Source organism: Cephus cinctus, unplaced genomic scaffold (assembly GCF_000341935.2).
Source record: "Cephus cinctus unplaced genomic scaffold, Ccin1 Ccin1_scaffold0143, whole genome shotgun sequence".
NCBI classification, from domain to species: domain Eukaryota; kingdom Metazoa; phylum Arthropoda; class Insecta; order Hymenoptera; family Cephidae; genus Cephus; species Cephus cinctus.
The window spans coordinates 373,326-400,795 of record NW_014332873.1 but is presented as its reverse complement, the minus strand read 5'-3'; the positions used below and the strand labels follow the sequence as shown (position 1 = coordinate 400,795).

The 27,470-nt window shown below is 41.3% G+C and overlaps 2 protein-coding genes and 2 long non-coding RNA genes across 30 annotated transcripts in view; 3 read left to right on the top strand and 1 right to left on the bottom strand.

The window, feature by feature from the left end:
• Positions 1-3,227, top strand: part of LOC107263234 (phosphatidylinositol-binding clathrin assembly protein LAP) — a 28,341-nt gene extending 25,114 nt beyond the window's left edge. For 19 of the 21 annotated variants that reach the window (XR_003058415.1, XR_003058414.1, XM_015730208.2 and 16 more), the window contains one exon: positions 57-3,227. Coding sequence is in view for 2 of the 21 variants with exons in the window: in XM_015730198.2 (XP_015585684.1) it covers positions 57-74 (18 nt within the window). In the remaining 19 variants the exon portion in view is untranslated. The remainder of the gene's footprint in view (positions 1-56) is intronic. The other 2 variants (XM_015730192.2, XM_015730189.2) reach the window with 1 other exon arrangement.
• Positions 3,228-4,429: 1,202 nt separating this feature from the next.
• Positions 4,430-16,615, bottom strand: LOC112493743. The gene is made up of 3 exons (XR_003058419.1): positions 15,350-16,615; positions 15,155-15,277; positions 4,430-5,582 (listed from the first exon to the last, which is right to left on the bottom strand). It is a non-coding gene; the product is annotated as an uncharacterized LOC112493743 (long non-coding RNA).
• LOC107263240 lies at positions 8,384-10,487 on the top strand. Of its 3 annotated transcripts, none has more exons than XR_003058417.1 (4): positions 8,384-8,817; positions 8,882-9,184; positions 9,383-9,481; positions 10,261-10,487. It is a non-coding gene; the product is annotated as an uncharacterized LOC107263240 (long non-coding RNA). The 3 variants fall into 3 exon arrangements; XR_003058418.1 differs by having other exon boundaries at positions 8,384-9,000; positions 9,077-9,184; XR_003058416.1 differs by having other exon boundaries at positions 8,384-9,184.
• Positions 16,616-21,454: 4,839 nt separating the features above from the next.
• Positions 21,455-27,470, top strand: part of LOC107263233 (uncharacterized threonine-rich GPI-anchored glycoprotein PJ4664.02) — a 49,496-nt gene continuing 43,480 nt past the window's right edge. For all 5 annotated transcript variants that reach the window (XM_025080608.1, XM_015730187.2, XM_025080610.1 and 2 more), the window contains exon 1: positions 21,455-21,659. The gene's annotated coding sequence lies outside the window, so the exon portion shown is untranslated. The remainder of the gene's footprint in view (positions 21,660-27,470) is intronic.

Below are 27,470 nucleotides of genomic sequence, written 5' to 3'. Positions count from 1 at the left end.
CGTCCCTCTTGGGTATAAACGAGCGATGCCTGTAAATGGAAAATTTTATGTTCCAGGAGTTCAATTGGAATTAATCGAAGACAGCAGAGGAGCGCCAACCTTGTAAATACTGTGTAATATGCCTGAAGAAGTTTAATCCCGCTTACCTTAATCGACCCCGTGTCATTCGTGCCCTTAAAAGCAGCCTTAAATCCTATCCCAAGGCCCACGAGACTCCCTGACCTCATCAACGAAATCCCCCTTGACCCCAGCCATCGTCCCATTGTGAATACGGCCCAATGTCTTTACCATTCTTCTCACGTTTCCCGGATGCGGTACATTCGTTATATTCACTTACCGGCGATCGTCCTAGAGTTTTTGCGTAGTTGTGTATAAAATCAAATTGTATAAGGTGGCCCGTAGTGCTTACGCAGGATTTCTATGAAGACTTCGCAGCGTTCTGGTCGTACGAGAGAAGCCAAGGAACGCTCGAACGAAGATGCTGCTGTCGTTTCGCATCGTTGGAGACCTGCCGAAATACGAAAATTACGCAATTTTGAGAATCGAAGGATCTACGACGTCCGAGGGGATGCAGGAGCCCTCGCTGGTCCATATTGCCCTGAAAGCGTGACGGAGGCTTTTCGAAGCGAGAGAGAAGATTTTGCGAACGAATATTTCGAAGGATCAAGAGGAACGAGACGCGAATACCTTTTGCCACTAGGAATCTATAATCGAGCGATCATGACGTTCACGGCGCGCATCACGTGGTCCAGCATGTTGTCGGTATTGTTGTATATTATTTTTAAATTCATTGCGATAAGTTCGTCTTGGCGTTTGGGCAAATAGCTGAGTTTATCGAAATACCCTTTGTTAAAAGTATTAAACATTAAGGAGACACGCGCCCGTATACATATATATTATAATGATACACGCATACACGTTCACCGAGAGAGACAGGGACGCGAGATTTGTATAAATATAATTATATGGATACGCATGTTGACGTGCGTATTTATATATCTATATATATATGTGTGTATAGAGAGAGAGAGAGAGAGAGCATATATATATATATGCTTGCAAGGGGCAACGCAATTATTACACGAGACATCTAGAGCGAAGAAATTAATAGGCGATTCGAATTAATGTTCTTTCACTGTACTGTTCCGATATATCTTAATTAGATAGTTAATTATTCATGATGTAAACAAATTAAGAATTATGATACTCATACTACTATAAATGTAATGCTAATATACGATTCAGTACGATAACTATTGAGATAGCTCTATTACGATACTGTTGCAAGGTCTAATTGCGAATTGCGAATAGTACGCAGCCACGGCGAGGAATTTGCCACTTTTTTTTTTGTACTATTTCTTTGGATCGAACGAATCGCTCTTTAATACAGTGCCAATGTGGGAATCAAGTTTGTCAGTCAGTCTTTTAGATTGTTCGTTGGGGGCACGCTGTAAAATTTTCTTAATTCATTAAGTCTGTCCATTAGGTTATCTGTTTTCAATTGCGCGAATCATTGGATGATGCCTGATATGAGAAATTGATCGATGCCTGATGATGGCTGCGTGCTAGGAGCAACGAACGAGTGTTTATGAGATGTTGCCGTACATGTACAGGAGTGGTAGAGGGTAGAATGATAAGGAGAATCGAAAGAGCGTGCAATGCTAGTCTGTTTAACTCTATATAAAAATGTTATTAGAGTGCAATTCAGGCGAGCAGTAGACCAAGTTTTTCCTACGGATGATTCGTACGATTTGCGTAACAACAATTAATTATAGATTTGCGAATATGAAATAGATGGAATTATGCGAGGAGAGTGAAGTTTAGCGAGGGTGTCGAAAAATCGAAGACTCCCGTCCGAGCTGATCGATTCATTTGGAAACATTGTCTTATACGGCTCGACGTGATCTTCCCGTCACTTTTTAACACGTTTCGCCATTTTTTTTTTATTTTAGTCTACTTTTTGTTGGACTCTTTATGACTGGTCGGTCCAGCTTTGTTGTCATTCATTATCTTATGCTTTGTTCTTTATTAGCCTTGTACACGGTATTGGAACAATCACGCCTTTGCATAACTTTGAAAACGTTGCGATTGTACGGGAGAACATTTTGAAATTGAACAAGGACTGGTCTTTAATAGTCTTCGGTGCAAAATTGTTTCAAGTAAATGCTCGGTCAGGGTGATCCATTAATTGTGAAAAATGATCGAAGCCTCCGAAGGAGGAGAATGCATGAATTTTTCGTAGCCTGTCTAAGATAGAAACCTTTTTCGTGTAAATGCTGTCCTATACGAAGCTTCAAAGTATAAAATCTGTATCGAATGCTCCCGTCGACAATCGATTACACGCATCATCCTGATTAGAAATTTAAGCCACTTGCACACTTTAGTTTATTTACTTTTGTATTATACGAATCTGGGGTTCCTTGCTGGGGACGTCGGAGGACATTAGTCCGTAAAAGACTCTGTAGCTGTAGTCGAGAGAGCCAGGTTAAAGACCGTTTAGCCAGGATCGAATGAAAATGAAAGAATTAAAGACCCAGTAGGTTTGACATGGAGGTGGTGAATGGTGCATTTGCGTAGCTAACTGAAAAGTGTATTATAAATCATAGGTTAGCTTTAAGTAGCAAAAGGAGCAACGTGTATCTCTAAACTGTCGCTAAGAAATCGACACGGATGACTAGAAGCGTCCTCTGAAATCCTCATATCCGGTGAGAAAAGAGCGAGTGGCGTTTAGGTTACGTTATTATTATTCACTTCTATTCGTCTCTTCCGATACCGATCAAAATTTTCATCGACGCACTCGTCTTATCATCGCACCAATATCAGGGAAAATTCGCTGAAAATTTTGATTCAGTATGCCGACGTGGAATTCGAAAATAAAATCTTGAGGTTAAAAACTCTCGAGGAGCGGTACTCATATGTATCATCTATTAAAAAAAAAGTCATTTGAGTTAGCGAAAAAAAAAAAACAAATAGCAAGAAGATATTAATTTCGTAAAATTTAAAAATTTATTTCTTTTGACGTCTCGTCACGATCATCATTGATTCATAATAGAAAAAAAGAAAAGAAAATATCTAAACCTACTGGTTATTAAGTGTAACAGGACAATATTATGTGTATTATCAGTACTCTATTGCGAGCTATAAGAATTATAATCAGTACTTTCTGTAGGCTAATGAGATAAGTTAGCTTTTAAGAAAAAAAAAAAAAAAAAAAAAAAAAAATATAAGAAAAAAGATGTATAATTAAATTTTCAAAAACGGGTGTCACGTGAATTCATCTGTTCGGCTCACCCTTCTACCGTTCTTAACTCAGGAGTAGACCGTGTGGGGCGATTGACTGGGACGTCTGAGGCAATGCTTTTTTAAAAAAAAAAAAAAAAAAAAAAAAAATGGCGAACTAAAACTTCTATTGGCTAGTTGTGTAACGACTGCCGGGTCAGATATATAATTCTACAGTAATTGATAATAAAAAGGTAATATTCGAAAGAAGGTCACTGATAAAGGAAACCGGGAACATAAATTATGAGGATCATTGATTCAGTCTGAATTATTTGCAATCGATGGGATGAATACGCATGTGGAATAATGATAAGCAGGCACGACTAGCCATTATTACAGAGCTCTGCGAAAGGCTTCACTGTTATTTAGTTTTAATATCATACACTGTCTATGCTTGTACATGTATATTATATGAGGTACGAAATGGAACTAATATAAAGGACGAAAATGGATAGAGGGACAAGGGCGAATGAGATAAATGAAAATGAACATTAAAGAATATGCATTGCAAAGTCCGAGCGTCGCGGTGACGCGTATTTTAGGCGTAGATAACACGCGGATTCTTTAAGGCTGCGCATACGTGCCTGCGCAGTAGACTCTCTCGATTTCCTTTCCTAGATATGATTATCGTGTAGGTGGTACGATTATCTAACGATATGCTTTACTTCAATTAGCTATTTTTCCGTGAGCCAGAGAGGGAGAGAAAGATATATATATACATATATAGCAAGAGCGAATGAGAAGATTTGAGATATTAAGAACATAAACATTAATCTTGTTTCTCAGAATCGCGGGAGTCTTGGTATCGCGATTTTGATACCTTTGCGAATTTGTACAAAGTAATAAATGAAATGTACGAGGACGATGAAGTAAAATCCGTAGGGAGGCAAATTGTTTACCCTGGGAGTTTAATAAATGCATTGGGCTGATAGCTGGTGCCGGCGGCAGTTCAAACGAATGGCGGGAAATTCAAACAGTCGCATCTTGTATTCGGTGTTGTTATCTTGCTCGCCAATGTATTGTTAAGTTTGACACATTTTTTTTTATTGATCCAAAAAATTCGTAAAGAAGAAAAAAAAATGCTAAGAATGAATTTTTGCGAGAGCACAAAATTTCGTGAAGACCTCTCAACATTCCAAAGTCAATTTCGAGTGGTTTTAACGTTATCTAATATTCGATAAGAGGAATTTATGTATATCTTGAAAATATCGAAGAAGAATCAGATAGGCGTGTATGCTGTGTCTGAGCGAAAAAAATGAAACCTGGAACGAATCACATCTAATCAAATGAAGAATAAAAGTAATTGCCATACGTATAAGTCTCTCGTTACGTTGCTCCCCGAGTGCAAAGGTCGAAGTGAGCTTTGGCGACGATTGTTGAAGTGATCGAAAGGCATACTTATGTATTTATATATACATCTATAACATACCTATATTATGTTATATATGCATATATACGAAATAACTGATTATGATTATTTACTATTATTTTTTATTATATATATTATTAATATTATTATTACATTACGAATACGTTGTAATATTTACTGTGTAGCACATGAATGGCGTTTAATAGAGTATTTATTGAAATCATCCGTAGCCATTATCTTCACTCGTTCATTTATTTTATTTTTTTTTTATTTTGAGATACACCACGTCAAACTTCCCGAAAGAGAAACAACAAATCCTGCGGACACTCCTCGTTATCCAATGCCCTGACGAAACTTCCATTGGCGTGCCGGTCAAAGGTCAGGAAGAAGAGTTCGATCAGGCTTTACAGAGAAGAAGCCACCTCGTGAAAGACTTTCTAAGACGAGCAGCCTGGGCTGCTGTCATTCGCATAAATCCAGTTACCCGCGGAGATCCATTCGGACGATTTCAGTCAGGGTCAACCGGAAGTGACTCGCAGCTATGATAATGAACGATGAGTTTCTAACGCGGTTACCAAGTAAGGTTAGCGACTGATCCGGATTTCACATATCGAGATTAGCGTAAATTATAAACTTTCACCTTCGATACCGATGCGCTGGAATCGTCCCGGCAGCCGTTAGAAACCTTATGGGGCAGATGCAACGTCACTTTACACAAGATGTACTGGAAATGCAGGGCAACAAGTTTCGAGTTTTTTTAGCTGCAGATTGCAACTTGGGAAATTTTTCAAAAGGTCCACCGGAGATTCTTTACACGTATTTCCTGGCGTAATTTGACTTACGAATTCTCAGAGGTATACAGAGACACGTGTGTGCAGATGCTTCTGGCACGTAGACGTAGCAGAAATTGGAGCCGAGACCTTCGCGTTGGAGTCTGTAAATAAGGATATACAGCTGGACCATATAGTATATACACACTGTATGGTGTGTATATACATATATGCAATATGGGAAGTGCAGTATACTCAGTATAAGCGAACTCGAGGTATATTAACAAATATTTGATCTGATGTTATCGCGAAGGCAGGTCTTCAAGCGTGACATTATATTATCCCAGGGGTACCACCGTGCCATCATCCAACAGTGAAAGCATGACCCCCGCGTGACCCCATATACCTAGACAATATTACAGCTCCGCCACCCTTTTCTGTACTGTTACTCGTGTAGTGCATACAGTGCGACGTTATCTTCATCTATAGATACGGAGACTCTGGACCAGGGGCCAAATTAAAAGTAGCACTTTGGACACGTAAAATATTGCTGAGGCTGCGTCCGTGGCACAAGAGATGCAGGTTATTCAGAATACAACGGGACACGCGCGATACACGTTTGACCTTAACGCATTCGAATTACTCAGGAAGAAGATCTGCATATTCGATGATATCACTCGGATAGAAACTTCGTAATGTTTTCAAGAGACTCGAGTATTTCAATATTCCCGCTTTATCTAAGCTCGATAAGATCCTTCGCCGGATTACGACAGTCTTCTCTATGTCTATTCAGCCGTAATTTCCTGGCCATAGAAACGCGGCATATTCATCTTGCAGGGCTCGTAAAGCCGCTCGTACCTATAAACTTCAATGTTCACGTCGAAGGAGCGTAACTTCGAGCTTCGGGCCTGCTCCTTTATTATCGTCCCAGGAGCACGTAAAAGGATCCAGGCGAATTGTCTTCCTTCCGTCGCCAGTAAGAATCCTTTATCTCTCGTCTTATTTACGTCGTGCCGTGAAATCTTGGAAATTTATAGGTTATGAATTTCTTCTTCCTCGAGTATACCGGGTGTCTTTTTCTCTCTCTTAGTCAAGCCTCGGACCGATTCTACAGGGTGGTTGCGTATTAGCTAGCATCACGGGCAATCCTTTTTATCGTTGGTAGACGTACGAAGAAAGTAATGGCTCGATTACGCGTGATTCTTCTTGATACTCACGGTCCCATGGGAGTCTGTCCTATTTAATTGCTCTACTGCTTTCTTTCTTGTGAGAGAAGCCTTACGCTGCGGCTGCCTGCTACTTTTCAGATACCTTTGCTCGTGTAGCATTGTCTTGCGCGAACCTTACGAATATTAAAATGCCGGAAGGATGTGCTCTCTTGTACTCTCAGTCTCATGTCAGTGTTACGTCATTGCCGACTGGGCTAACAGCCACTCCATTGTCTCGACTAGATACGCTCCTGCCGGTTTGCCTAGACGCTCCTATGGTAATTAGTAAAGCTGAAAAATTCGAAAGTCATCATCGGGTGAGTATTTTTCTTTAATACAATTTTCTTAGTCCTGGGTCTTTTTTGGGGGCCGGAAAGGCAGGGGGGCTGGGCACAATTTTGGACGTACCTGCGTATTCACTTTCTCTGGTAGCAACGCTCGTTATTCCCCTCGGACGGTCACGTACAATCTGCGTAACGAAGCTGGTTATCCTATTAACTCGGATCGATGTGATCATGGTTAATTTTAATGTTTACATGCTTCATCTTTTTTTTTTAATATACTCATTTATTTTTTGCGGTATTTATTTTTGGTATAGTACTCTCAAACGTGGGTTTCGCCGATTGGCCTTGGGATGCTTTCCGAAGAATTTCACTTAAAAATGGAAAGTACGGATTGATTGCCCGATGCAATGATTTTTCCTGTCTTTATCCGCTCTTACGTTATTTAATGCTAGAACGGTAGGGCGGGAGAGGAAGATACAAGTGAGAGCTGTATCTTCGCCACGGTGTGTCTTCCCGCATTTAGACACGTCGTTATGCACGTGCACGCTCGAGGACTGCGAGGTTTGCCGCATGGTTCAGCGTCTGGCGCATCCAAGGGGAAATTTCTTACTTTCGTTCGGGTCTGACCTATGACCTGTAATCTTCACGTGCGATTATTGGTGCGCGGATGAGTGCGCTTTTCCGTATTTGAAAGTTTGAGATTTTTCGAAAATTAGCTGAAGGAGGATTTTGGCTTTTTGTAGATTGATATTCAAAATAATAATAATAATCCACAGACAAATTTACCTAAGCGTACGCGTAGGTAACACGATTTTCGATGGGCACGTATCGAACGTGTATCAATCACCCGATCGAACTGCTAAATCGTAACGATCGAAATCGTGCGAGCCAAATTAAGGATCTTAATTCTGCTAAGGAGAGTAGAGCCGTGGTGACCTCGACCGAGGATAAAATTAACCTTATCCTAGTAACAGCAGGCTGTACCAAGGATTCAGAATTTCGAATCTTGAGCTTCCCAAGGAATATCAGCCTCTCCGGTAACATACTGTTAGTCTGTTACGCAAGGGGAGAGCCTTTCTTTCGAGATTTTTAATTAGCACCTAATTGAGTAACGTTTCATAATAAGACTCCAAAAGAGCCGCCAGTGACGTACTCCTGCACCGTCCCTTCTGTATATACCATTGTGTCTACTTACGCGCACACAGCCTAGTCAGTCACAGCATCAATTGAATCTCTCGATGCCGTCAGGTAAATTCGGAGTAGATCGACTTTCAATTTCCAAAATGAACCAGTTTTTTTTTTACATTTGAAAAATGAAAATCCACCTTCGCTAAGCAATTAGCATATTTTGATACTGATCGATTATTGGTCTTTTTATAGTTTACAGAAAATGGCTAAAGTCACGTCTCTGGCATTTCCAAGAATCTATCGCCAGCACGTTGGTGACGTGCCCACGTCTTTTGTAGATGACTTTTTCCCACCCAGGGATTTTTCGAGTCTAAATTCAGTCGCAGCCCTATGGACCATCCTGTACCGGAATTTCTTAATTCGGACCCTGACTCGAGGATTCGCCGAAAGGAGCAAGGCCACGCGTTCACCTTAACGCACTCATTACTCGTTGCTCCATGGAAAGGTTTCTCCGCTGTTCAAATGTATAACTGACGAGACTTTTTTTTTATTTACAATAAGTGGGAGACCCGCCTATGTAATCTTTGTTTCTTGTACGTATGTACGTACTTATTGTGCATGTGGTAGACGCGTAACGAAAGGAGGATCATTGCGCTTCCGTTTGTATGCTAATATTGCGGCAGGTTGCGCAACAGCTGTTTCATTGAACCATAAAATTCAGTGAAAGGATACAAGAGGTGAAGGAAGAGATTGACAATGGCGGATACGAAGTGAATCGGGTATAAAACAGTTGTTATTCCTTTGTCAGTTAATTCGAGGTTATCCCTATTATTTTTCTAGCAGGATACGAGTTTTGGCTGCTGATTATATTCGCGCGTGAGAAGTATATCTATGGATTAGCTGCGTGCCGTATAAATCAATCCGCGCTTCGCACGTAACAAAGGCATCTGCTTCGTGTTACGGTGATTCTTCCTTCTGCTGAATTATTCGCGGACGCATTTTAATGAGTGAAAGATACGTGAAATTTCGAAATTCTAGGAGAATCGACTTTGCTGCTATTCTTCTCTGACGCTGCGCTCTGGAATGGCTTTCGGAATTAAACCGGATGTGACGTCCTCCTGGGATTCGGAAACAGATCGGAATTACGTAAGTGCTAATTTGCCATTTCTCTTAATGATATCTGGATATTGGAATCCACTTAGGAAAATTAGGTAAAAGGTACTTCGAGCAGGTCAATTATTATTCAAATAATTTCCTGCCGGACTTGCGAACCCTGTGCTGTGGATTTTATTTAAAATTTTCAGACGACGCATCCGAGCCTGAGTTATATTACTGTAATTATAGAAACAAGAAGCACACTGTGGAATCATGGCACAAGACGTAACGAATTGATGCGGATGCTGTTACTGCAAGATCGGCCTGGCTGAGGAGAAGAACCGCAAGGTATAAATTTATAATGTTTACACGTAATTGAGAATAATTGTGAAGGAGGTGAGATTGTTTGATAAAATTAACGAAGAACAGACCTGGGATATTAAATGAGGATTTAGAGAAATTTTTATCGTTCGCTTTAATCACTCTTATCTCCGATGATCGGACGTCCTTTTTTATCTGGCACGGTCTGTTTCGAACAAGGGCGCACGGTAATGTCAGACCGGCGGCGAGAGCGTTGAATATGTATTACGCGCGTTACCGACCGATGGTAATGCAGTTTCGTGAAATGCGGAAGGGTTAGACTTTTACACGCGTAAGTTTGCACTTCGAAATTGTAGGAATTTATGAAACTCGGAAATTATACCGAACAAACGTAATGGCAAGAGTACCTTAATTATATTCTCACGCTTTTATCCTATTTCGAAGACGAAAGTTAATTACGCGTTTGCTATAAGATCCGACAGGATCAGTTAATTAATCTTGGACCCTACGGACTGTACAATCCTTTCTTGGAATGCTCTCACGTCTTAGAAATATCACAGCCAGAAACAGAGAGCCGTTTGAATCAATTTTAATGAAATTTTGAAATAGCGTCGCGACGCTCATATAATTTTGGTCGCAATCGACGTCACAGCTGTTATTTAATTTCGTTAAAAATTTCTCATCTTTCACGAGCTCCTATTTGATAATACAGTAATTTGTGGTAAATTTGTAATCCTATGGTTACGTCACTCGAAGACTCTCACGTCCCTACGAATATATATATATATATTTATTTTCTGTTCAAGGTACCATAATGCGTGGGAGGTATGCCAGTGGATAACGGAAACTTGGAAACTTCTACTTCAATATGATATAGTCTATTCAGTACTTGATATATTATTGCAGTCGTCTAATATCAAAGCAATTGGTAGTTAGTACCACTTTCGGAATCAACGACCTCAACTACACCGAAGTGTGCCATTGTACTAAGAGAAGTAAAGTGTTTAATAAATTAGACGATTGTTACCTGGAACTATTCTCGATTAACTATTACATTCCAAGTATATAATTAGAGTATTGGACTCTTGCTTGGAAAAAAAAAAATAATTATTTTAGCTAAAGGAAAAAAATTTTTTTTTCCAAGGATTTATAATATGAAAAATTTATCAAGTCTCGTCCGGACAAAAGGGATATATAAATCCTTAAGAATCTCTTACTTCTTTATCCTCTTCAAGATTTTCCCAGAGACTTTCTTGACTGATCTCAAATAACAGTGAGTAAGCTGCTTGGCTTTTCTTGACTGAACGACGAAAAGTCTCTTGGAGCAGCAGCCAAATATCTATCGGTCCATGTGCTTGGGTAGAAATTTTTTATAATTTTCCTTCTACTTTCTCCCAGCGCAACGAGGAAGAGCATCCTGAATATTTTCCAGACTCGGCAGACAATACGACCGGGTGACACGACAGGAAAGAAAGACGAAGGCGAGTCCCATATTTGAGAGTTCGGTTAATAAGATTAGAAGGAGGAAGGAAGCTTCAGCGCAGCAGGGATTCGGGCGTGTCAGAGTGTCAGAGGTGAAAGCATCGGGAACCGCAAGAACCGCAACTCCCTTGGCAACAACGTGTCGTCATCGTGCGCGGCGCTGGCTAAATAATAAATCCAGGAACACAGTCTTCTTCTTAACTTCGCTACTGGCGCGACACACCCGGGAAACCGAGGAACTTCGTTGCTTCGAAACTTATCTCTCTCTCGGCCCATATTTCGCCAGCCACTCTTCTCGATCCTCTTTATTTTTCTTCTGCCCCTGCCCTCCCGCCCCTCTCCACCTCTTCTTCCTCCCCGTACTACCTATCCAAGACTTTCAACAGCTCTCGATGTTTGACTTTTAGCGAATTAAGGGAAACGCATTCTTCACTTTGTCGAGTAAGTCACGAACTGGTCGGACTTTAGTGCTTTCAAAAAGTTAACTCGCGGATTAACTTTTATTTATTAACTTTATCGCTCCGTTGTACGCGTTCGGTAGAATTAGACTTTAACTTTTGAATTTTTTTTTATCATAATACCATCTTGCAACTTTCGTTTAATTTCGTTTTATTCCTATCTTTAGTTTGGATCTTCCCGATATCAATGGATGATACCAACATCTTGTAGTTTAATGGTAAAAATTTTGCAATATCGTTAATATCTTTCATAACCGACAATGAGTCACGTCTAACCCAAGATTCATCCATCCAGCGTCTGTCCTGTCTACGAGGCTGCCGACTGTCTTGTGTCTTATTCGCGCGAAGGGAAGAATAGCGCAGGAGGAAAGTTCAAGGGACGAGAAGGACAGAGGGCCGAGGGGGTGCTAGAGGGAAATCCAAAGTATACAAGGGTATATCCCCGTCTTTCATACACGGGACAGGAGGGATCTGTGGTTGAGCTAGGTTGGCACCCCTGGTCTTCCTTCTTTCACTGTGAAGGATCATTGAAAGTGGAAGGAAAACAAAAAGTTGTCTCTCATTTAATTGTCTTGCAGTTTTAAAATGATAAAAGGATTAATTTTCTGAAATTCAATCTCCTAAGAAAAAAGTCTCATTTGCATCTTAAAAGTCCTTTTTACATTGCATCTTATAAATCAATGATTTCCACCTGGGTATTATATTTCAAGTATTTTTTCTCATATTTGAGAAAGCACAGCCGAAGACTGGCGATTTTAAATTTTTTTTAAGAACGTCAAACATCCTTCTGGAATATCTAGGCAAACATCGTAAAATGTTAAATACGATCGTTACGCAACTGTTCGGTAGGCGCATTGTGTCTAGCAAGAAGAAGTAAAGTTTCAAAGGAGATCGTTATCGGCTCGGGTCTTCTTCTGACAAAATTTCGTGTCGTTCTTGACCCCAATGCAAGTGGCAGTTCTTCTGTACGTATAATATAATAAAACGATAGGGATCTTTTCACAAGGAGTTCGCGCCGAGCGGCTGCGTCGCGTCGTGATCGCGGAATCGCAGATCGCAGCCGGAGAGCATTTGTCTTGCGGGGGGTAAAGTTTAAAGAAGGGAAACTAGGAAAGACATCGGCAGGGAATTTATGAGACTGCGATGAACTTTGATGCCAATCAGGGACATGGATAATCGTTTGCAATATCGTTGTGGAGGATTGGGACTCGGCCAAGGGACTCGGGTTGGCTGCGCAATGCATGCCGGGACCTGGAACGTTTTGTCGCTATGAGAAATCCCTTGGCGAGTCCCGATCTGGGTTTCCGATCGTCGGAACGGGGCGGATGGAAATTCTAACGGGAGAGAAAAAGAATTGCGCACCGAGTCGAAGCATAATCGATGCCTGTCATTCTTGTGACATTTGCCGGCAACGTCACGACGCTCGATCGGCCGCACAAGTTAGTTGGGATTTAACAGGATTGATCCTCGGCGGACGAACCGAGACGTTGAGAAAGTTTAAGGCACATTTCGAGGAGCCTGGCCTTTGGGAATCCCTCGTGACCCTCGAAAAGCTTAATCGACCTTACGGACAGATGAAAGTCAGGCTCGATAGTGCGGAGCTCGGGGTCTCCTCTTCTCGGCTTCCTAATTCGAGCATCAAAAGTCCGAAATTTGGTGCCCAGGGAGAACGGCGAATTTTTCAATTGAAATTGAATATCGATCCGACTGTTGCCCAACGAACTCCCACGAGCACTCGAATCCTTCGGTTTTCGGAAAATTCTCACTCCTAGGGCCTTCTTTGCTGATAAACCAATTTTTTTTTATTTCCCGTGACATTTTGGATATTTAAATCTTGTTCTGAACTGAACATTGGACGAAATACATTGTTTTAAGGATTTACTACTATGTCAAGAATGACAGGTATAATATTCTCAAAATGTACAGACGTTACAAAATTTGACAGTCCGACCACGTGTACGTATAAATATTTTAGAGTTAAATCCTCGTGCGATCATCAGGAATCCATCGAGTGCCTTGAAGTTTGTCAGTAAGTCGAGAGAGGGCGATTCACTTCGGAGAGTCTCAATGTTTTCTAGCTTGTTAACCTGAAATCTTTGATTCTCGTGGAAAAGACGTGACGAAGAAGCGTCCATGGAAACTTGGGCCATGAGGTTCGTTCGCACGGTGAACCGCAGTTCGTTGGATAAGATGAGAATGGCTGCTTCTCTTCTATTTACAATAAACGCCTCGAGGATGTTTGAATGCGATTATTCGGGCAGGAGGATCGATTCCCAGTTTCACGTGAAATCAGGATTACGAATGGGCTTGATATTTTATGAACTTTTTCACCGTCTCATGAATTTTTGGACACCTCTTTCCCTACCTCCTTCTCCTTCTCGATTTATTGCGGCGCGCGGCCATTCTTATGTACTTCAGCTTCTGGCACTTGGTCATCTTGTGCCATCGACATCCGGCTATTTTGGCGACCTTCGTCACTGCTCTTCCTGGCATGCAGCGCAGCACCTTCAGGTAGAACAGTATGAATCCATTGATATAGCGTGATTTGGATCTGCATTTCCGTCCTCTTAGGCCTCTCTTCATTTTGAGTTTAGGTTTTTTTCAATATCACGTATCACAGTTCACTAGGAATTTTTCTGTCGAGGTATAAGGGTCTCTTTTTTTTACATTTTCGTCTAACGAAACCTCGAATTCTCGACTCGTCGTTAATCGGATCCAATCGAGCATCAAACAGCCGGGAGTCGTTAACGGTTTCTATAGATACCCGCCTGCGTCTGTCCTCGTGTCATCGTGTCCTATACCTTCCATGTAAATTCTCCTTTAGAATTTTGATATTGCGTCACGTACCAAATGAAGGTTATTTTTATTTTCAGATCTTTCAAGAAATCACGACTTCTTCGTATATGGTTATCCGTGGCTCAGAGGTATCCTTTCAACGTTTTCGTACTTTCACGCAGACGTTTGTTACGAATTTTCGATGGCAAATTGTTACGACATCGTATATATCTTAACCGCGAAAATCGTTAATGACGAGTTTCGTACGGAACGATCCAGTTTATCTGCTGGAGTTCTGGTCTGGTCTCAGTGGGTCAAGTACGTTCTCCGTGTATGCATCGGCAAAAACCAGTGGGACGATTTGTTGGTTTGTGTGAGTTTATGCCAGGAGGGAAGATCGCGAAAGACGCGGTGGCGTCGCTTCGTCTAGTGGTATTGACTGGACCGAGTGGACCTCTCCGAATTATACAGACAACTGACAGGAATGAAGATACGTATGAGGGCAATTCGTTATAGCCTTCTTCCAGGTTGACCGTGTGTGCGAAACTGACAGAATTTGCTGCGGAAATAGAGATGTCCCGTTAAAACTTTATGGACGTCGATTCAAACTAGACGTGAGTTTTTAACGAGCGTTCTATTTTTTATTTATTTTTTTTTTTTAATATCTGTCAATAAATTTCAACTGTCTGTTCTAGTGCACTCGCGTGTCGTGCATTTGCAAATGACATAAATTTGTTGAAAATTCGCTCGCGACGTGAAATCCTGCTTGGAACAGCGAATCAGAGGAGATTGAACATAATGAAGTTGCTTCAGAGATTTTGCGGGCTTCAGGCTCGTATATTTCGAGCGTTAATGCGTTTTGCCGCGACTCGCTGTCTCAAGTCGTGACGACGACTACGGAATCGAGACTTCATCACGCGCGAATTACGACCGTTTAGGCGCCACTGGGAGCCATTCGTCGCGAGGGGTGGACTGGGTTTCTTACCATGATGAAAACTTTAATTGCTCCTTGTCGTTCAGTCATTGCCCTCCGGAGGAATTCCGGGCCAACCCGATTTCAGTCCTGTCCAACGAAGATACAGAATCGCTGACAGCATTGGGGATTCGCCTGTGGACGGTGAAAAAAATTATATAACTATTACGAAGTTATCACTCGAATCATCGAAGGGTTATTGTATACGGTATCGTATAGCCAGTTATTTGCTAGTCCGACTGTTTGAATAGCAGATAGACATGTGTAAGCCGCATATGTGGATATGTGCCTCAACTGGAACCAATCGTTCATTGTTCGCATGTAAATCTATTCCAGTAATTCCGGTTACTAAACTCCACTTTACCATTTACACGGAGTCAAGATTTCAGCTGGTGTCCGTGCGAGACTTTTGAGCCTGCAGCAGCAGCAGCAGTAAGGACGATCTCCTCTGGGCAGAGCCGAAATAGGCAAGAGGCCAAATAAATTCGGTGATGTTACACGTTTTGCATAAATTTCATGGATCCAGAAACCTGTGATATAATGAGCCGCAGCCGCGTTCAGACGCCGCGAAATTCATCCCACTTGTACAAAATAGAGATACCAAAACTTTGCTTTACGCTTGACGTTGCATCATTCTCTTTAATACTGCGCGATTGACTTTTGCATCTTTTAGATTTTACTTCGGGTTTCTGCGTTGTTTACATTCGTTTCGTTTAGCGACCCTTGCGGCAAACTTTCGAACTACGACAGGGGGTCAGTTCATCGCAATAATAGTAAGGGCATCTACGATCGGGACGCCATCTTGCCTCCATACTCGGAAGCTCTTAGGGAGAATTACAATGGCTTCCTCTGGTCGACTCTTTAAATCTTATTTACATCGGTGCACGTCTTTAAGTATAGTTGGAATGATTTTCGTGCTTGGTGGATTTTCTTGTGGAACGATGCTGGCCGCTATGGACGATTTCGTATGTGGGATACGTTGGCAAGGACTTAAAGGAATTACCTGGATGGTGGGAATGGCGCAATACGTTAAGGTAAGGTTATCCCGACAACGTCATTTTCTACTTTTCTATTTTTCTTAAGAATTCGAAAAAGTGCAGTAGTGACCTACTAGCTGGTTTTGCTGCCGGCATCATTCGGTTGGTAGTGTTCTGAAATACGAAGTTTCCCACTTGGGAAAACTCAACTAGTCTCCGACTGCAACGTCCGTCCATCAAGGTGCACTTTAATCGAGCAACGGCAGTCGCTAAAGAAACTTGTGAAATTGACGGCGAAAATAGATCTCGCGAGAACGTCACGACATTATTTTACGGCAACACTCGTGAAAAACTACCATTGTGTTTTGCATATGGACATCACGGCGTTCAAACCTTTCCTTCCTTCCGGTTATGCGAGTTTCGCGTGTCGCTCGCGAATAACACATATTTCAGGGACTGTTATGAAAACAGGCTGCGGCTACGTTATAGCGGCCATAGTGGCTCGAAAGTAATGTCCCTTAATTTATTTAGGAAAATTCGTGAACAAAATATTTCACTGTATAATATCTCGTATAAAGATCAGCTTCCTTGTTCATTTTTTAGGAGAATCCTTACTATTAATTCTTACCAGCTGGCATCGTCAGTTTTACTTAGGACAGATGACATACTTGCGATTCCAGGATTCGCCATGTTTTCAAGTGGCACAGTTCACTCGGATCAAATCCACCTTAGTTTTTCTTGACGAGTCAGCGATGGCATCTTAAGAGGCTGAAATGCCACTCGGCGTTGTGGAAATAGTTCACTGTCGCGCGATGGTCGGTTAATTTTTTTCCAAGGATCCCAGAATCTCTCCAATTTCTTTCTCGTCCTTTATTGTACTGCAGATTCTAAAGACTCGTCACAGAGAATTTCTCTGGATAACAAGCTTAAATTGCTGAACATTGCATTGAAAAACGTCGCGAAAAATTCCATGATATTAAGAGCCCCTTGATTATTGTCATACAAGAAAGTACAATTTGTTTTTTTTTCCCTTGTTATATGAAAATTATTAAATTCCTCTTACTCGATCCAGGAGTCGACTTTAAAACCGAATCCAATTTCGTGTAGACACAATGAGCGAAATTTCAAGTGTTCCTAGAGCTGGGGATATGGAACGTAAACGCGACGGTATTACGTGCATAAAATTTTAGGTTAGTTTACTATTCTGCTACGAAGAACCCACCTGAAATGCTACGTTATACGTACGTACATAACGTGTGGTTTATTGCTTTGCTGGACTAGGAGGAATCCAAGTTCATGCTTGGAATTTCGAGTACCGGTGATGTGGCAAGTTGTTTTCTAGTTTGAAATCCCTTTGGGGTCTGAGATCAATCATCTAGAAACTGTTGAAAAGATATTTTTAGTGAAAACTTTCATAAAGTCCTCGAAAAGCAGTATTTGATTATTTTCAGTTGAAAAGTGCTCGGAAAAATTTCGCATCGATTCGCACTGAGAATAATAATAAAAAATTTGCATAAAATGGAAAGGGTAACGTTACAATAGGGGATGATATTATTATTCTGTATATAACCTTATCAGACAGAGATGCATCTCATAATGGTCCAGACACAAAGAGCCAGCCAGTAATGCAAATGTAACCTGTGTTTAGCATTCGCGTTGGAATTGCAACGGAAAGTCCTTTCTTTGTGTTTCTCGACGATACAAGATAAATGAATCTCCGGCACGAGTCACGAGTTACAATCCCTTATCAAGGAATTAGGTAAAATTATTAGACAGTACCGATCCCACGTTTTCACTGTAATTCTCCTATCGCTCCGATCCTCCCGCTCTGCGATTCTACGCGGAGCGCAGGAAGCAACAAAAGTAACAACAAGAAGGTAAATTTCCAGACCCCACAATTCGTACTTGTCAGCCACACGTGTTTTGGGGGAACATAAATGAAAATTGAGAGTTGACGTTTTAAAACAAAGCATTGTGCCTCCGCAAAGGAATTCATTGATTTTGATCCGAAAATACGTCAGTAGAATCAGGAGCTTCGTTGAAGCAGAATGAAGAAGAGGTTCGTGTAAAAGCGAATTTTTTCGTCCGAGCGACGGTACCGCGTTTCTGGTTCCTGGAAAGTATCTCGTTCCCTATGAACTCACAGTGAGATTACTCCGTCGCATTGTAATTCGAGGGAAGAGGCTGAGACTTCAGATCAAAGGAAGAAAACTCTTTTGTAAAATACAGTGCAGAATGAACTTGGATATCTATAGGAACCTGCTATCTTTTTTCTGTTCTTTAATTTTATTATTCTTTGCCACCTCGCTCCCACTTCTCATCAAACTCCACCTACCCCTATAGGAATCTTGGGGGTGCCTCTGCGAGAGGCAAAACTCTCGCCGACCTACTGGAACGTCGAGTCTCTCGCTGAGAGATTCTCAATGCTGCGCAGTAAACCAAGAAAACCCATAACGATAAATGTCCTTCCTACTTCGCACCGGAATAACCCCCACTTTTTCTTTGAATTATTCCCTTTTTTCCCTTCCTTTTCCTCACGGTGAACTTTCAGAAAACCGGCATCGTTATTCTCACTGCTAATGAGCTCCTTGTTAGTCGCGGTGTACCAACCTCATCAGTAGATTTTCTTTCTGGCCTCCGCGACGCCACTTTGGAAAAGGAGTTCGGCACCCGGTAGCTCAGCCTCTTTATTTCGCATTCTTGCTTTTCCAGACCTTTTCCTCCGTTATCTCGCACCCGTAAGATCCTATGGAAAGGAACGTTACTGGGAAATAATATACAATCCGATCGTTCGAATGTACCCACCTACTTGGTTGGATGGATGCTGCAAGGGTATGCACTATTGAAATTTCTTTACTTTCACAGATCCCGGACAATGCGAATCGGATGCATGCATCTGACTGCGACAGACACATTCCGTCGAATGGTTCAACCGATAAGTAATCTTTCGCTAGTAAACATCTATTTTATCATTTTTCCGTGTATTTGGAATCAATAGACATGCATGTCAAAAAATTCCTATATAAATTTTACCTATACGATTTTTCTAAGGCCGAATACAGGTCGGCAATTTTTGCAGTCCGGGACCGGTTCGACAGCGTTGTTACGTCATAAGGGTAAAATTGAAAACCGGATGACAGTTAAGGTTGAGACTTGAGCAATTCGAGATTCTAACCGGTGACCCACGTGCTAGCGTAATGCACCGTAATGAGTTCTGACTGACTGACAATGAGTGACATTGCACACGCGCCAACATTTGTCGCCGCATTCTTATTCGTAAGTAACCCGAGTACTTTGCTTATAATCCGCTGCCTTTGATCCTGACTGGATTGGCAGCATCCCGTGAAGGCCATATTTAATGGACCGACCGAGTACCAACGTCGATGCGTTATACCGGGATGTATTGCGAGACCACTTAACGTCTTCTTAATGGAGGAACTTTTGTGGCTTTGATAGCCTCATAGAAAAGGGTGAAGGTCGTCACGTATTTTTAGGAAATAAAATTTTTTGCCCCCCCCCCTCCTCTTCTCAATGAATAATGCGGAATTTTGGTATTTATGATTTAATTATTGGTTTTTGTCCAATCAAGTATTTCTGTTTCAATCGGAACTCCAATTAGATTCTACCCTGCTCCCTGACGATGATTGGGTAATGATATAAAATTTTGAGTATCCTGAAGTTATATCTTTATTCATATAACGAATAATTAGCAAAATTTTATTATACGCCGACCTAACCATTATTTTCAATTTTATGAACGCGAATGATCGGTATGGTACATTTTTCCCTGAAAGAATTTCCTAGCGTATTTATCGGAATTATTGAACATTATGAATATTGTTGATTGACAAATGTAACAGTGAATTTTCCATAAACTTCAAACGTCCCTGTGAAATGTAGAAGGGATGTAGAAGGGAAGTCAAATATTTATTTAAAGAGAAATAAAAAATTAATTTCGAATACTACTTTGAAGATTAAAATCAATATCCATTAACGAGAACCAGGGACGTGGCAATGAAACTTATTGCCAGACACATTATAAGTATACTAATTTCATAATTACGGAGTGGAACTCGGAGTTGTTCCTCTTGAAGTTTTCAAGACAAAAGCATCTCGAGTTTAACTTTCAAATTTATCAATCGGATGGCCCTACGGCAATTTCATTCCTACAGACTTTTCTCTATAGGAAAACTTTACTTCTCAGCCGCGAGGATCGATCGCTGAACTTTCTTCGAGTCTAGTATTATTTTGTCACTAGAACGAATGCCCCTTAAATTCCATTCTAGGATTCACTCGAGTTTCTTCACTCTGGAATTTACGATCTCCGGCAATTTCACTAGCGGCCAATCGTGACGTTATTCAATTTGTCTAAGAACTCTTGAAGAAGCCATTTTCGAGTAACATCGGTATCGGCGATGTGACGTGCACAGTCTGTGAACTCGTGCAGGTCCAGGAGTCTGCGAGACTGACAGTGTATTTACTTATGTCGCATGTAAACTGCTATTTATGTAAGAACGTGTGAGCGCCATGCACGAAATCACTTTTACCAGTGAAGTTCGAGGCGAGTTGAGAAATGCGCTAAAACGTCGATCGTCCGAAAGATCGAAAATAAAATTTTCATAGGAACGTCAAGAAGAGTCGATAGTTTCCAACGGTAAATGGAGATGAAAGTGAGTTGAAGATGAGAATAAAGTCGGCTAGACACGACTGGTAGTAAAAGGATGCTCCGACTGCTCCGACTGCTCGGCCCCCCTACCTCATGTACATTCTAGTCGTCGGTTAATTCGAACGTGGGACAGGCACGACGTTACATACCAGATATACCATAGGAACGATTAAAAACAGTATTTACAAAAATTACAATTAGAGTCACTTTCGTTACTTTGGCCAATTTAGACCTATACGAATGGCCATTATCCACCAACAACAATGCATCCTACTGGGGAGTGGATAATACTAACATTGACAGTATAGAAATCTGATTATGATCCACGTAAATATTTAGCATTTCCCTAACACAGAATTCAATCTCTGGTACAACGCGAGACAATCCAGCTGGATTTGGCTGTTTTTGGTACATTTTTTCTTTCGCGGTAAAACGCCTAGCGGCTGAGGGTTGGGTATGGGGTTGACGCGGGGTAGGTGTGCTGTGCGCCAATCCGAACGGGGAGCAACAGAATCGGTGGTAGCAAAGTGGGGTTGGCGGTTGTTGGCTGGTGGTTCGTCGAGGACTGAGGATCGGTAGGAGGGCGGTGCGGGGAGGGGAGGGGAGGGGAGAGGCTCCTTCGCGGCATGAGGTTTCCACGCTGCTCCGACGACTCGTCAGTATCGTGCCGCGACTCCTTCACGTCGTGTCCTGCACCCTCTGGCCGGTTGCTAATGTTGCACGCGGCACCTCGCGACTCACTCGCTATTCATTCGGTCTTTGGCTAAGTGTAGACAGGCAGCAGAAGGAACTGGGTACGCTTATGAACAGTGTTGTGTATGCTGGACGGAAAGGAATCTGTGAAAAAGTGAGAGACCGTCACTTCGTTCACGCGGTACGTAGATGTCTTTTGAATTTTCTACTTTTAGCTCTAGTTCTCGTTATTCAGTCTACGTCCAAAGGGATTTGTAGCATTTATATAAGTCGACGAAACTGAGGCTCGTGGACGAACGACGGTTGGCAAAGTTTAATCTTGGGACAAAGATGTTCTGTGGGACGATAGTGGAATGGGATAACAGACTAAAGGGTGCTGGAGGGAATGTCGAGAGTGTCGACGATTCACTAGGAAGTTTCAACCTCGAGAGATTTAGTTGTTTACTCGGGAGAAATATCGACGGAGTGTCTCTCTTTTTGTTGTTGCCGTGTTTTCCTGTAACATGCAAATTTCAAGGATCCCAAGTCCGTGCGGGATGATTGTAATTTTTTTTTCTTTTTCAAAAGGGTTTTGCACGTTTTTTTATCGCTATTCACATATTGCGTACGCTCAAGCGGGGACCTCGTGACATTCATATTCTACGATATATGTCGGTTTTTTATATTCGATTCTGCCACGCTCAAAATTTCACTTAAAAATTTATCCTTCTACTTTCAGATAATTATTCATGGGATTCGCTCTGGAAAGAAATTTAATATTACGAAATAAACGGTTATTCTTCTTCCCATAGTCGAATTTTGCATTCACACGTGACAACACGGAACATTCTTTTATGTTCGAATGACAGCAAAATTACAGGGTGGTAAACGTGTAGTTGTTGTTATTCCCTCTAAATGATCAGGTATTCCTGTCAACGTCAACTGGTCCAATTACGATTTGAAACTTCTCGAACTTTATTATATCGAACAGTACCTACGCAATGACACGTAAAAACCCACAGAAGTCCTGTATCTGAATAAATGTGTATCGTGCGGATGGCGGGCGGCCAGACAAGGGGGGCGGGGAGGTGTCAAGGTTATGTCCCTTTTATGCGGCCATCGCAAGTCATAAAGGCTTCGAACGGTAACGAATAGACGTTTCTTTCTTTATCGTCTGCCATTTTATTTCCTACAGTAAAATTTCTCCTGGGTTTTTTCCCTTAATTCCATCCTCCGCAGGATCTTGACTCTTCGCATCATCATCTTCACAAGTTTCCCTTTAAAGCAATATCGCACGGCTAACGTGGGCGAGCAATAGGTATCTTATTCATTGACACTCGGTTCGAGTTAACTATCGTTAACAGCCGATAAGTTGAATGACTATTTTGAATGATGAAAGTGAAACTGTCTGCGGGATGAGCGAAGAAAGTTTTCGTGATACCAAATTCGATGAGTAATTTATATATATATATACATATATGTATATTTTGCGTAAACTAGGATTTTTAATTTTGTCAAAATCTCGAACAATTTTTCTTACCCAGTGGCCCGAGATTTTTCGAGTTTTTAGGAAATTTATGGAAAAATTCTGCAGTGATCGAGGATCGCTGAACTTATATTACGTAAATACGCTTCACGGTAGAAAAATTGTTTAACTTCAGGGAGGTCCATATCACTGGAATAAAAGAAAGCTGATACGAGAATTACTTTCCATAAGACATTTACGATGGGCTATAAGATCGAATCAAGAGGAAAATTATATTTATCGATTGACGCTTTTCTTTACCCATTTTTTTTTAGTGGACAAACGATCCACCGGGGAGTCTAGAAATTGTTGTGGGTTATACAAATTTTTAAGCGCATTCGACTTATACACTGTGAGTAAGTATAACCTACTTTTTGATCGAAAATATGTTTGCGCCTTTTGGCAAGTGTTAAATCATAAGGACTGTACTTGTCAGAGGAGGATTTTAAAGTTTTAATTAAAATACCGGAGCTTCATCATATTTGATGATGTGACCTGACAAAGTGTAATATGCTTTGATCGGAAAGTTGGTTGTATGTCGTTAATTAGGATATCGAACAATCAGGACAACAACCGACCGTCACGTTATTGCCAACGGCGAACATCCATATATATATATATATATATATATATATACTATGTGCACTGTCAGTAATTTCGTATCACGTGGGTGATTGAACTTTTAGAAAAATTTCATTTGAACAATGACCAAAGTTCTCGCAAACATATTTTAAAATCCATTCGTCCAGATACACAGGTGCATATTACAATTTCTAAAGGAAGTTTCGCGCAATCGGATTTATCTGGGATAAAATTGAATTCCGTGAAGTCATTCGATAACTTGCACAGGGTGAAATAGGGTTGACGAATTCTGGGTATGATTTGAATGCCGTCAGTGACCTCAATCTCTATCCCAGGATTTATTCATGATATTTTCAACACGTTTTTTTTTGTTTTTTCCTTTTCTATACCTGTTGATTTCACCTGACGTAATTTAACGCAGTTTTTTCATTTCATAATTAATTTCCATAAATCAATAAAAATTACGAAAGAGTTTTGTTACTCGCAACTTTAACTACTCAGCAGCACGACTCGCTTGTCAATGACCTCGACGGATTGCGCAACCTTCTACGAACTTCCATTATCTTCGGATTACCCAACCTATACCCATCTCCACGAGGTACCCGGGATTTTTGACATCGAAAAGGACCCTTCTTCTTTTCATCCCCTTCGAAACCCTCAAATTTTTATCTCGACCTTATATCGATCCCTGTTATCTCCCACGAGACCAGTTGGACGTGAAAACTTTTGAACCAGACGGTATTCACCGATAACAAAAGCACAGCCAGATCTAATACAGAACGTGTGTATACCTATATAGAGGAAGTGACTGGGCAGCGCGGCTGGTCAACTCGGGATTTATCGAAATCTTGTCTTAAACGATAACCCGCTGAAATTACCCGTGGCGAAATACATTTCCGTAGGTAAGAAAGTAATGATCCTGAAATGGCGGAGGATCTTACAGTTTTAGTTTAATGGTCTACGGGAAATTGATAGAGCGTACTCCGAGGCTCTTACTGGAAAGTTAGGTTAGGTTGGGTTAGACAGTTCACGAGTTGAAAGGTCCCAGTCGATTCGTCGGCTGCATTGCTAAATCCTCCATTAGTTCTCATCGAACGAATATGCTAATTCGATTATACAAATATACCAGGTAAATTTGACATATGAGATTCGCCATCGAGTTTTCATTCGCGCACTTCACTATTGCCATTTACGTTTTATGGGGTCGGTCAATATTGCTCTTCGGTCGAAAGGTGCAACGATATCGATACTAGTATCGCTAGTAGCGGTAATAGTATCAACGTAGTGTCTAAGCAGCTACTACTTGTACCAACCCAACTAGTTCGTTGTTATTCGTCCTTTCAGTGTCTCGTACATCGTCGCCCTGTATATCATATACTGTATATCTGTATATATATATGTGTATATTGCATGTATAAACAGAAGCGTCGGCGCGTTCCGTTTGACGTCGGGTTTCCTACAGTTGGCTTCTCTCGTTGTCAGCTCTGGAGTAGATTTGCTCTTACTACTGTCAGTCGGATTCGCCACGTGCACTGTTACTCCGCCATCGATTTTCTCCGGAATCAAGTGCTTTGCCTCTTTTTCGAGAGTTAACCTTTGTCAAGAAGGAGGAATGATTGTCAAGTGAAACGACGTTTATTGCCTCTGTTTTCTCCTCGCAAAGGACCCACGTGCCCTTGAAGTTTTTCTGACCTGTGATCGAACGTAGAATCGACGGTTTTAAATTAATTACCATTGATTGACATTCGCGTGGATCCACGTGGCGACTCCAAAGTTTACTTGTTCCAAAACTCGTGTCCATTCAGTCTCGGGGGTCGAAGAGGGTTTGAGTGGGGGAAGATTTTTTTCCAAAAATTTTTTTTTTCAAAATTTGCTTAATCTTTTTTACCGATCACTCGACATGCGCAGTGGACTATGTATGCTGTTTGATAAAATATTCGTAATTTCGTATGATTATGCTGCTGCTGCTTTATCGTGTGTTTCGTGGGAAGACTCGTTTTATCGCGTTCCTTCCGTGATATTCCTTTGTCAAATTTCGGCTTGAAATTGCATCCATATTTTCGGCGTTATTAACGGGCGGAAATAGGCGAGGCGATGAAATCTCGCCTGGACCATTGTCAACTACTGTATAAGCAGCCGGAAGCTAGCCAATTTGTTGGCGCTCTTACAAATCCTTCGGAAAGTCTTGATCACGTCGCCCGTGCAAATGCGGCTTTGTCGTCGTTCGATATTGGCACGCGTTATTCGCGTTATTCGCGTTATTCGCGAATGTCACTGCAAAGGCGAATATCGAAGCGTCGCCGTTGACTGACGGAAGTGACAAAAAAAAACGATGATTGAACAAGATCGAAGACTAGGTCGACGGCATCCTTGCTGACGTCCCGGAGAGAGATGACTCGCTTAATCGCGATGGCAAACGTTAAATTAATTTAGGGGAAAAAGAAGGCCTGGTCGAATATCGCGAAAAATATTCGAATCGTCTTTTGGCAAATTATATTTTTTATTTTTATATATATGTATACTATACGTGTTTTCAAATTTTGCTCGCAATTCCAAGGTGTGTATTTGATTTTATGCCTAGACTCGTGATGTGGTCGCTTTAATTTTTTTTTTTTCTTTTCCGAAGAAAGTCGGAGAAAATGAGATTTTATTAAATCACAGTTTTAATTGCGTCGGCACCTTCGTGCTTTACTTTACAATAGGTGGATTGAGCAATTTCATATATGGAAACAGGTATGACCCATTTTTTCGGAGCAAGCACGAAAAGAAGTCTATAGAAATCCGTATCGTATCATTTCTCATTCCGTTGACTAACAATTACGTAAATCTGTCCCACGCTCGAAGCTCACACAAGTAATTATTACTCTCGGCGCGCGGATACGGCGGGGAAACAAAACACACACCGACGCCTTATACCTTTCTTCGCGCAATACAGAGCAGACTGAACTTTTCGAATTATACCGTAAGTCAGTTAATTACGAGGGAATTTTTTTTCGGAGGATCCTCCCCCTCAATTACGTATGATCCCCTCGAAAAACTTCTGCCGGGACTTTCTCCTTTTTTTTTTTTTTTTTTTTCCCATTGCCCTTTGACCCTTTATCATTAGACTGGGTTACGGCCCATCTAGGGCTACCTTTTGCCAGGATTAATCGGATCTTCGATAACTGATCAATCTTCGATTAGAACTCACGAAACGCCTCCGGCTCGCTTCCCCGAGTACAATTAGCCAAATAGTACGGCGGTACTAATTATATCCCATACGCATATATATGTGGGTATGCTAGATAGGTTAGTACAGATACGTATAAGGGCGGTGCGTGCAAGCAGCGTTAATCAGACGCGATTGTATTTACGCGCGTAAACCTTAAGCATTAACGTCATGTGCAGAGGTCGCCGAAATTCCGTCTAATCGGTGTCACGTAATCGCCCAAGTATAGACGAGAGCGAATCCACTGTGGGGAAGGCTTGATTCGATGCGATGTAGTAGTCGATCGACGTGGAGCCGGTTTGAAATTCCGCCTTGTTAATTTATACTTAGAAATCGGTCAATGCACCGTATGCAGGACGGCCAAATAAATTAAGGCAGGGCCTTGGAATCTATTAACATATTATTACGGGAGGCTGGTTTGCCGGTGGCTGAAAATAATAGCATACATCAATTTAACGTCTGTCCGCTTAATAATTTCATAGACAATTTTTCCTAATCTCACGTGCCTGATATTTTCGAATTTTAGGTCACTCGGCTGACATTGAAACTGGCGGCTTCGTAATCGTCAAAATTGATTGGTTATATCTTATATCTTATAATTTTCATAAAAAAAAAAAATTGTAGGAAAAATTCATTTTCGTCTTTGCTCCAATTAGCTCGCCCTGTGTACATTTCCTTTTTTTTTTTTTTTTTTTTTT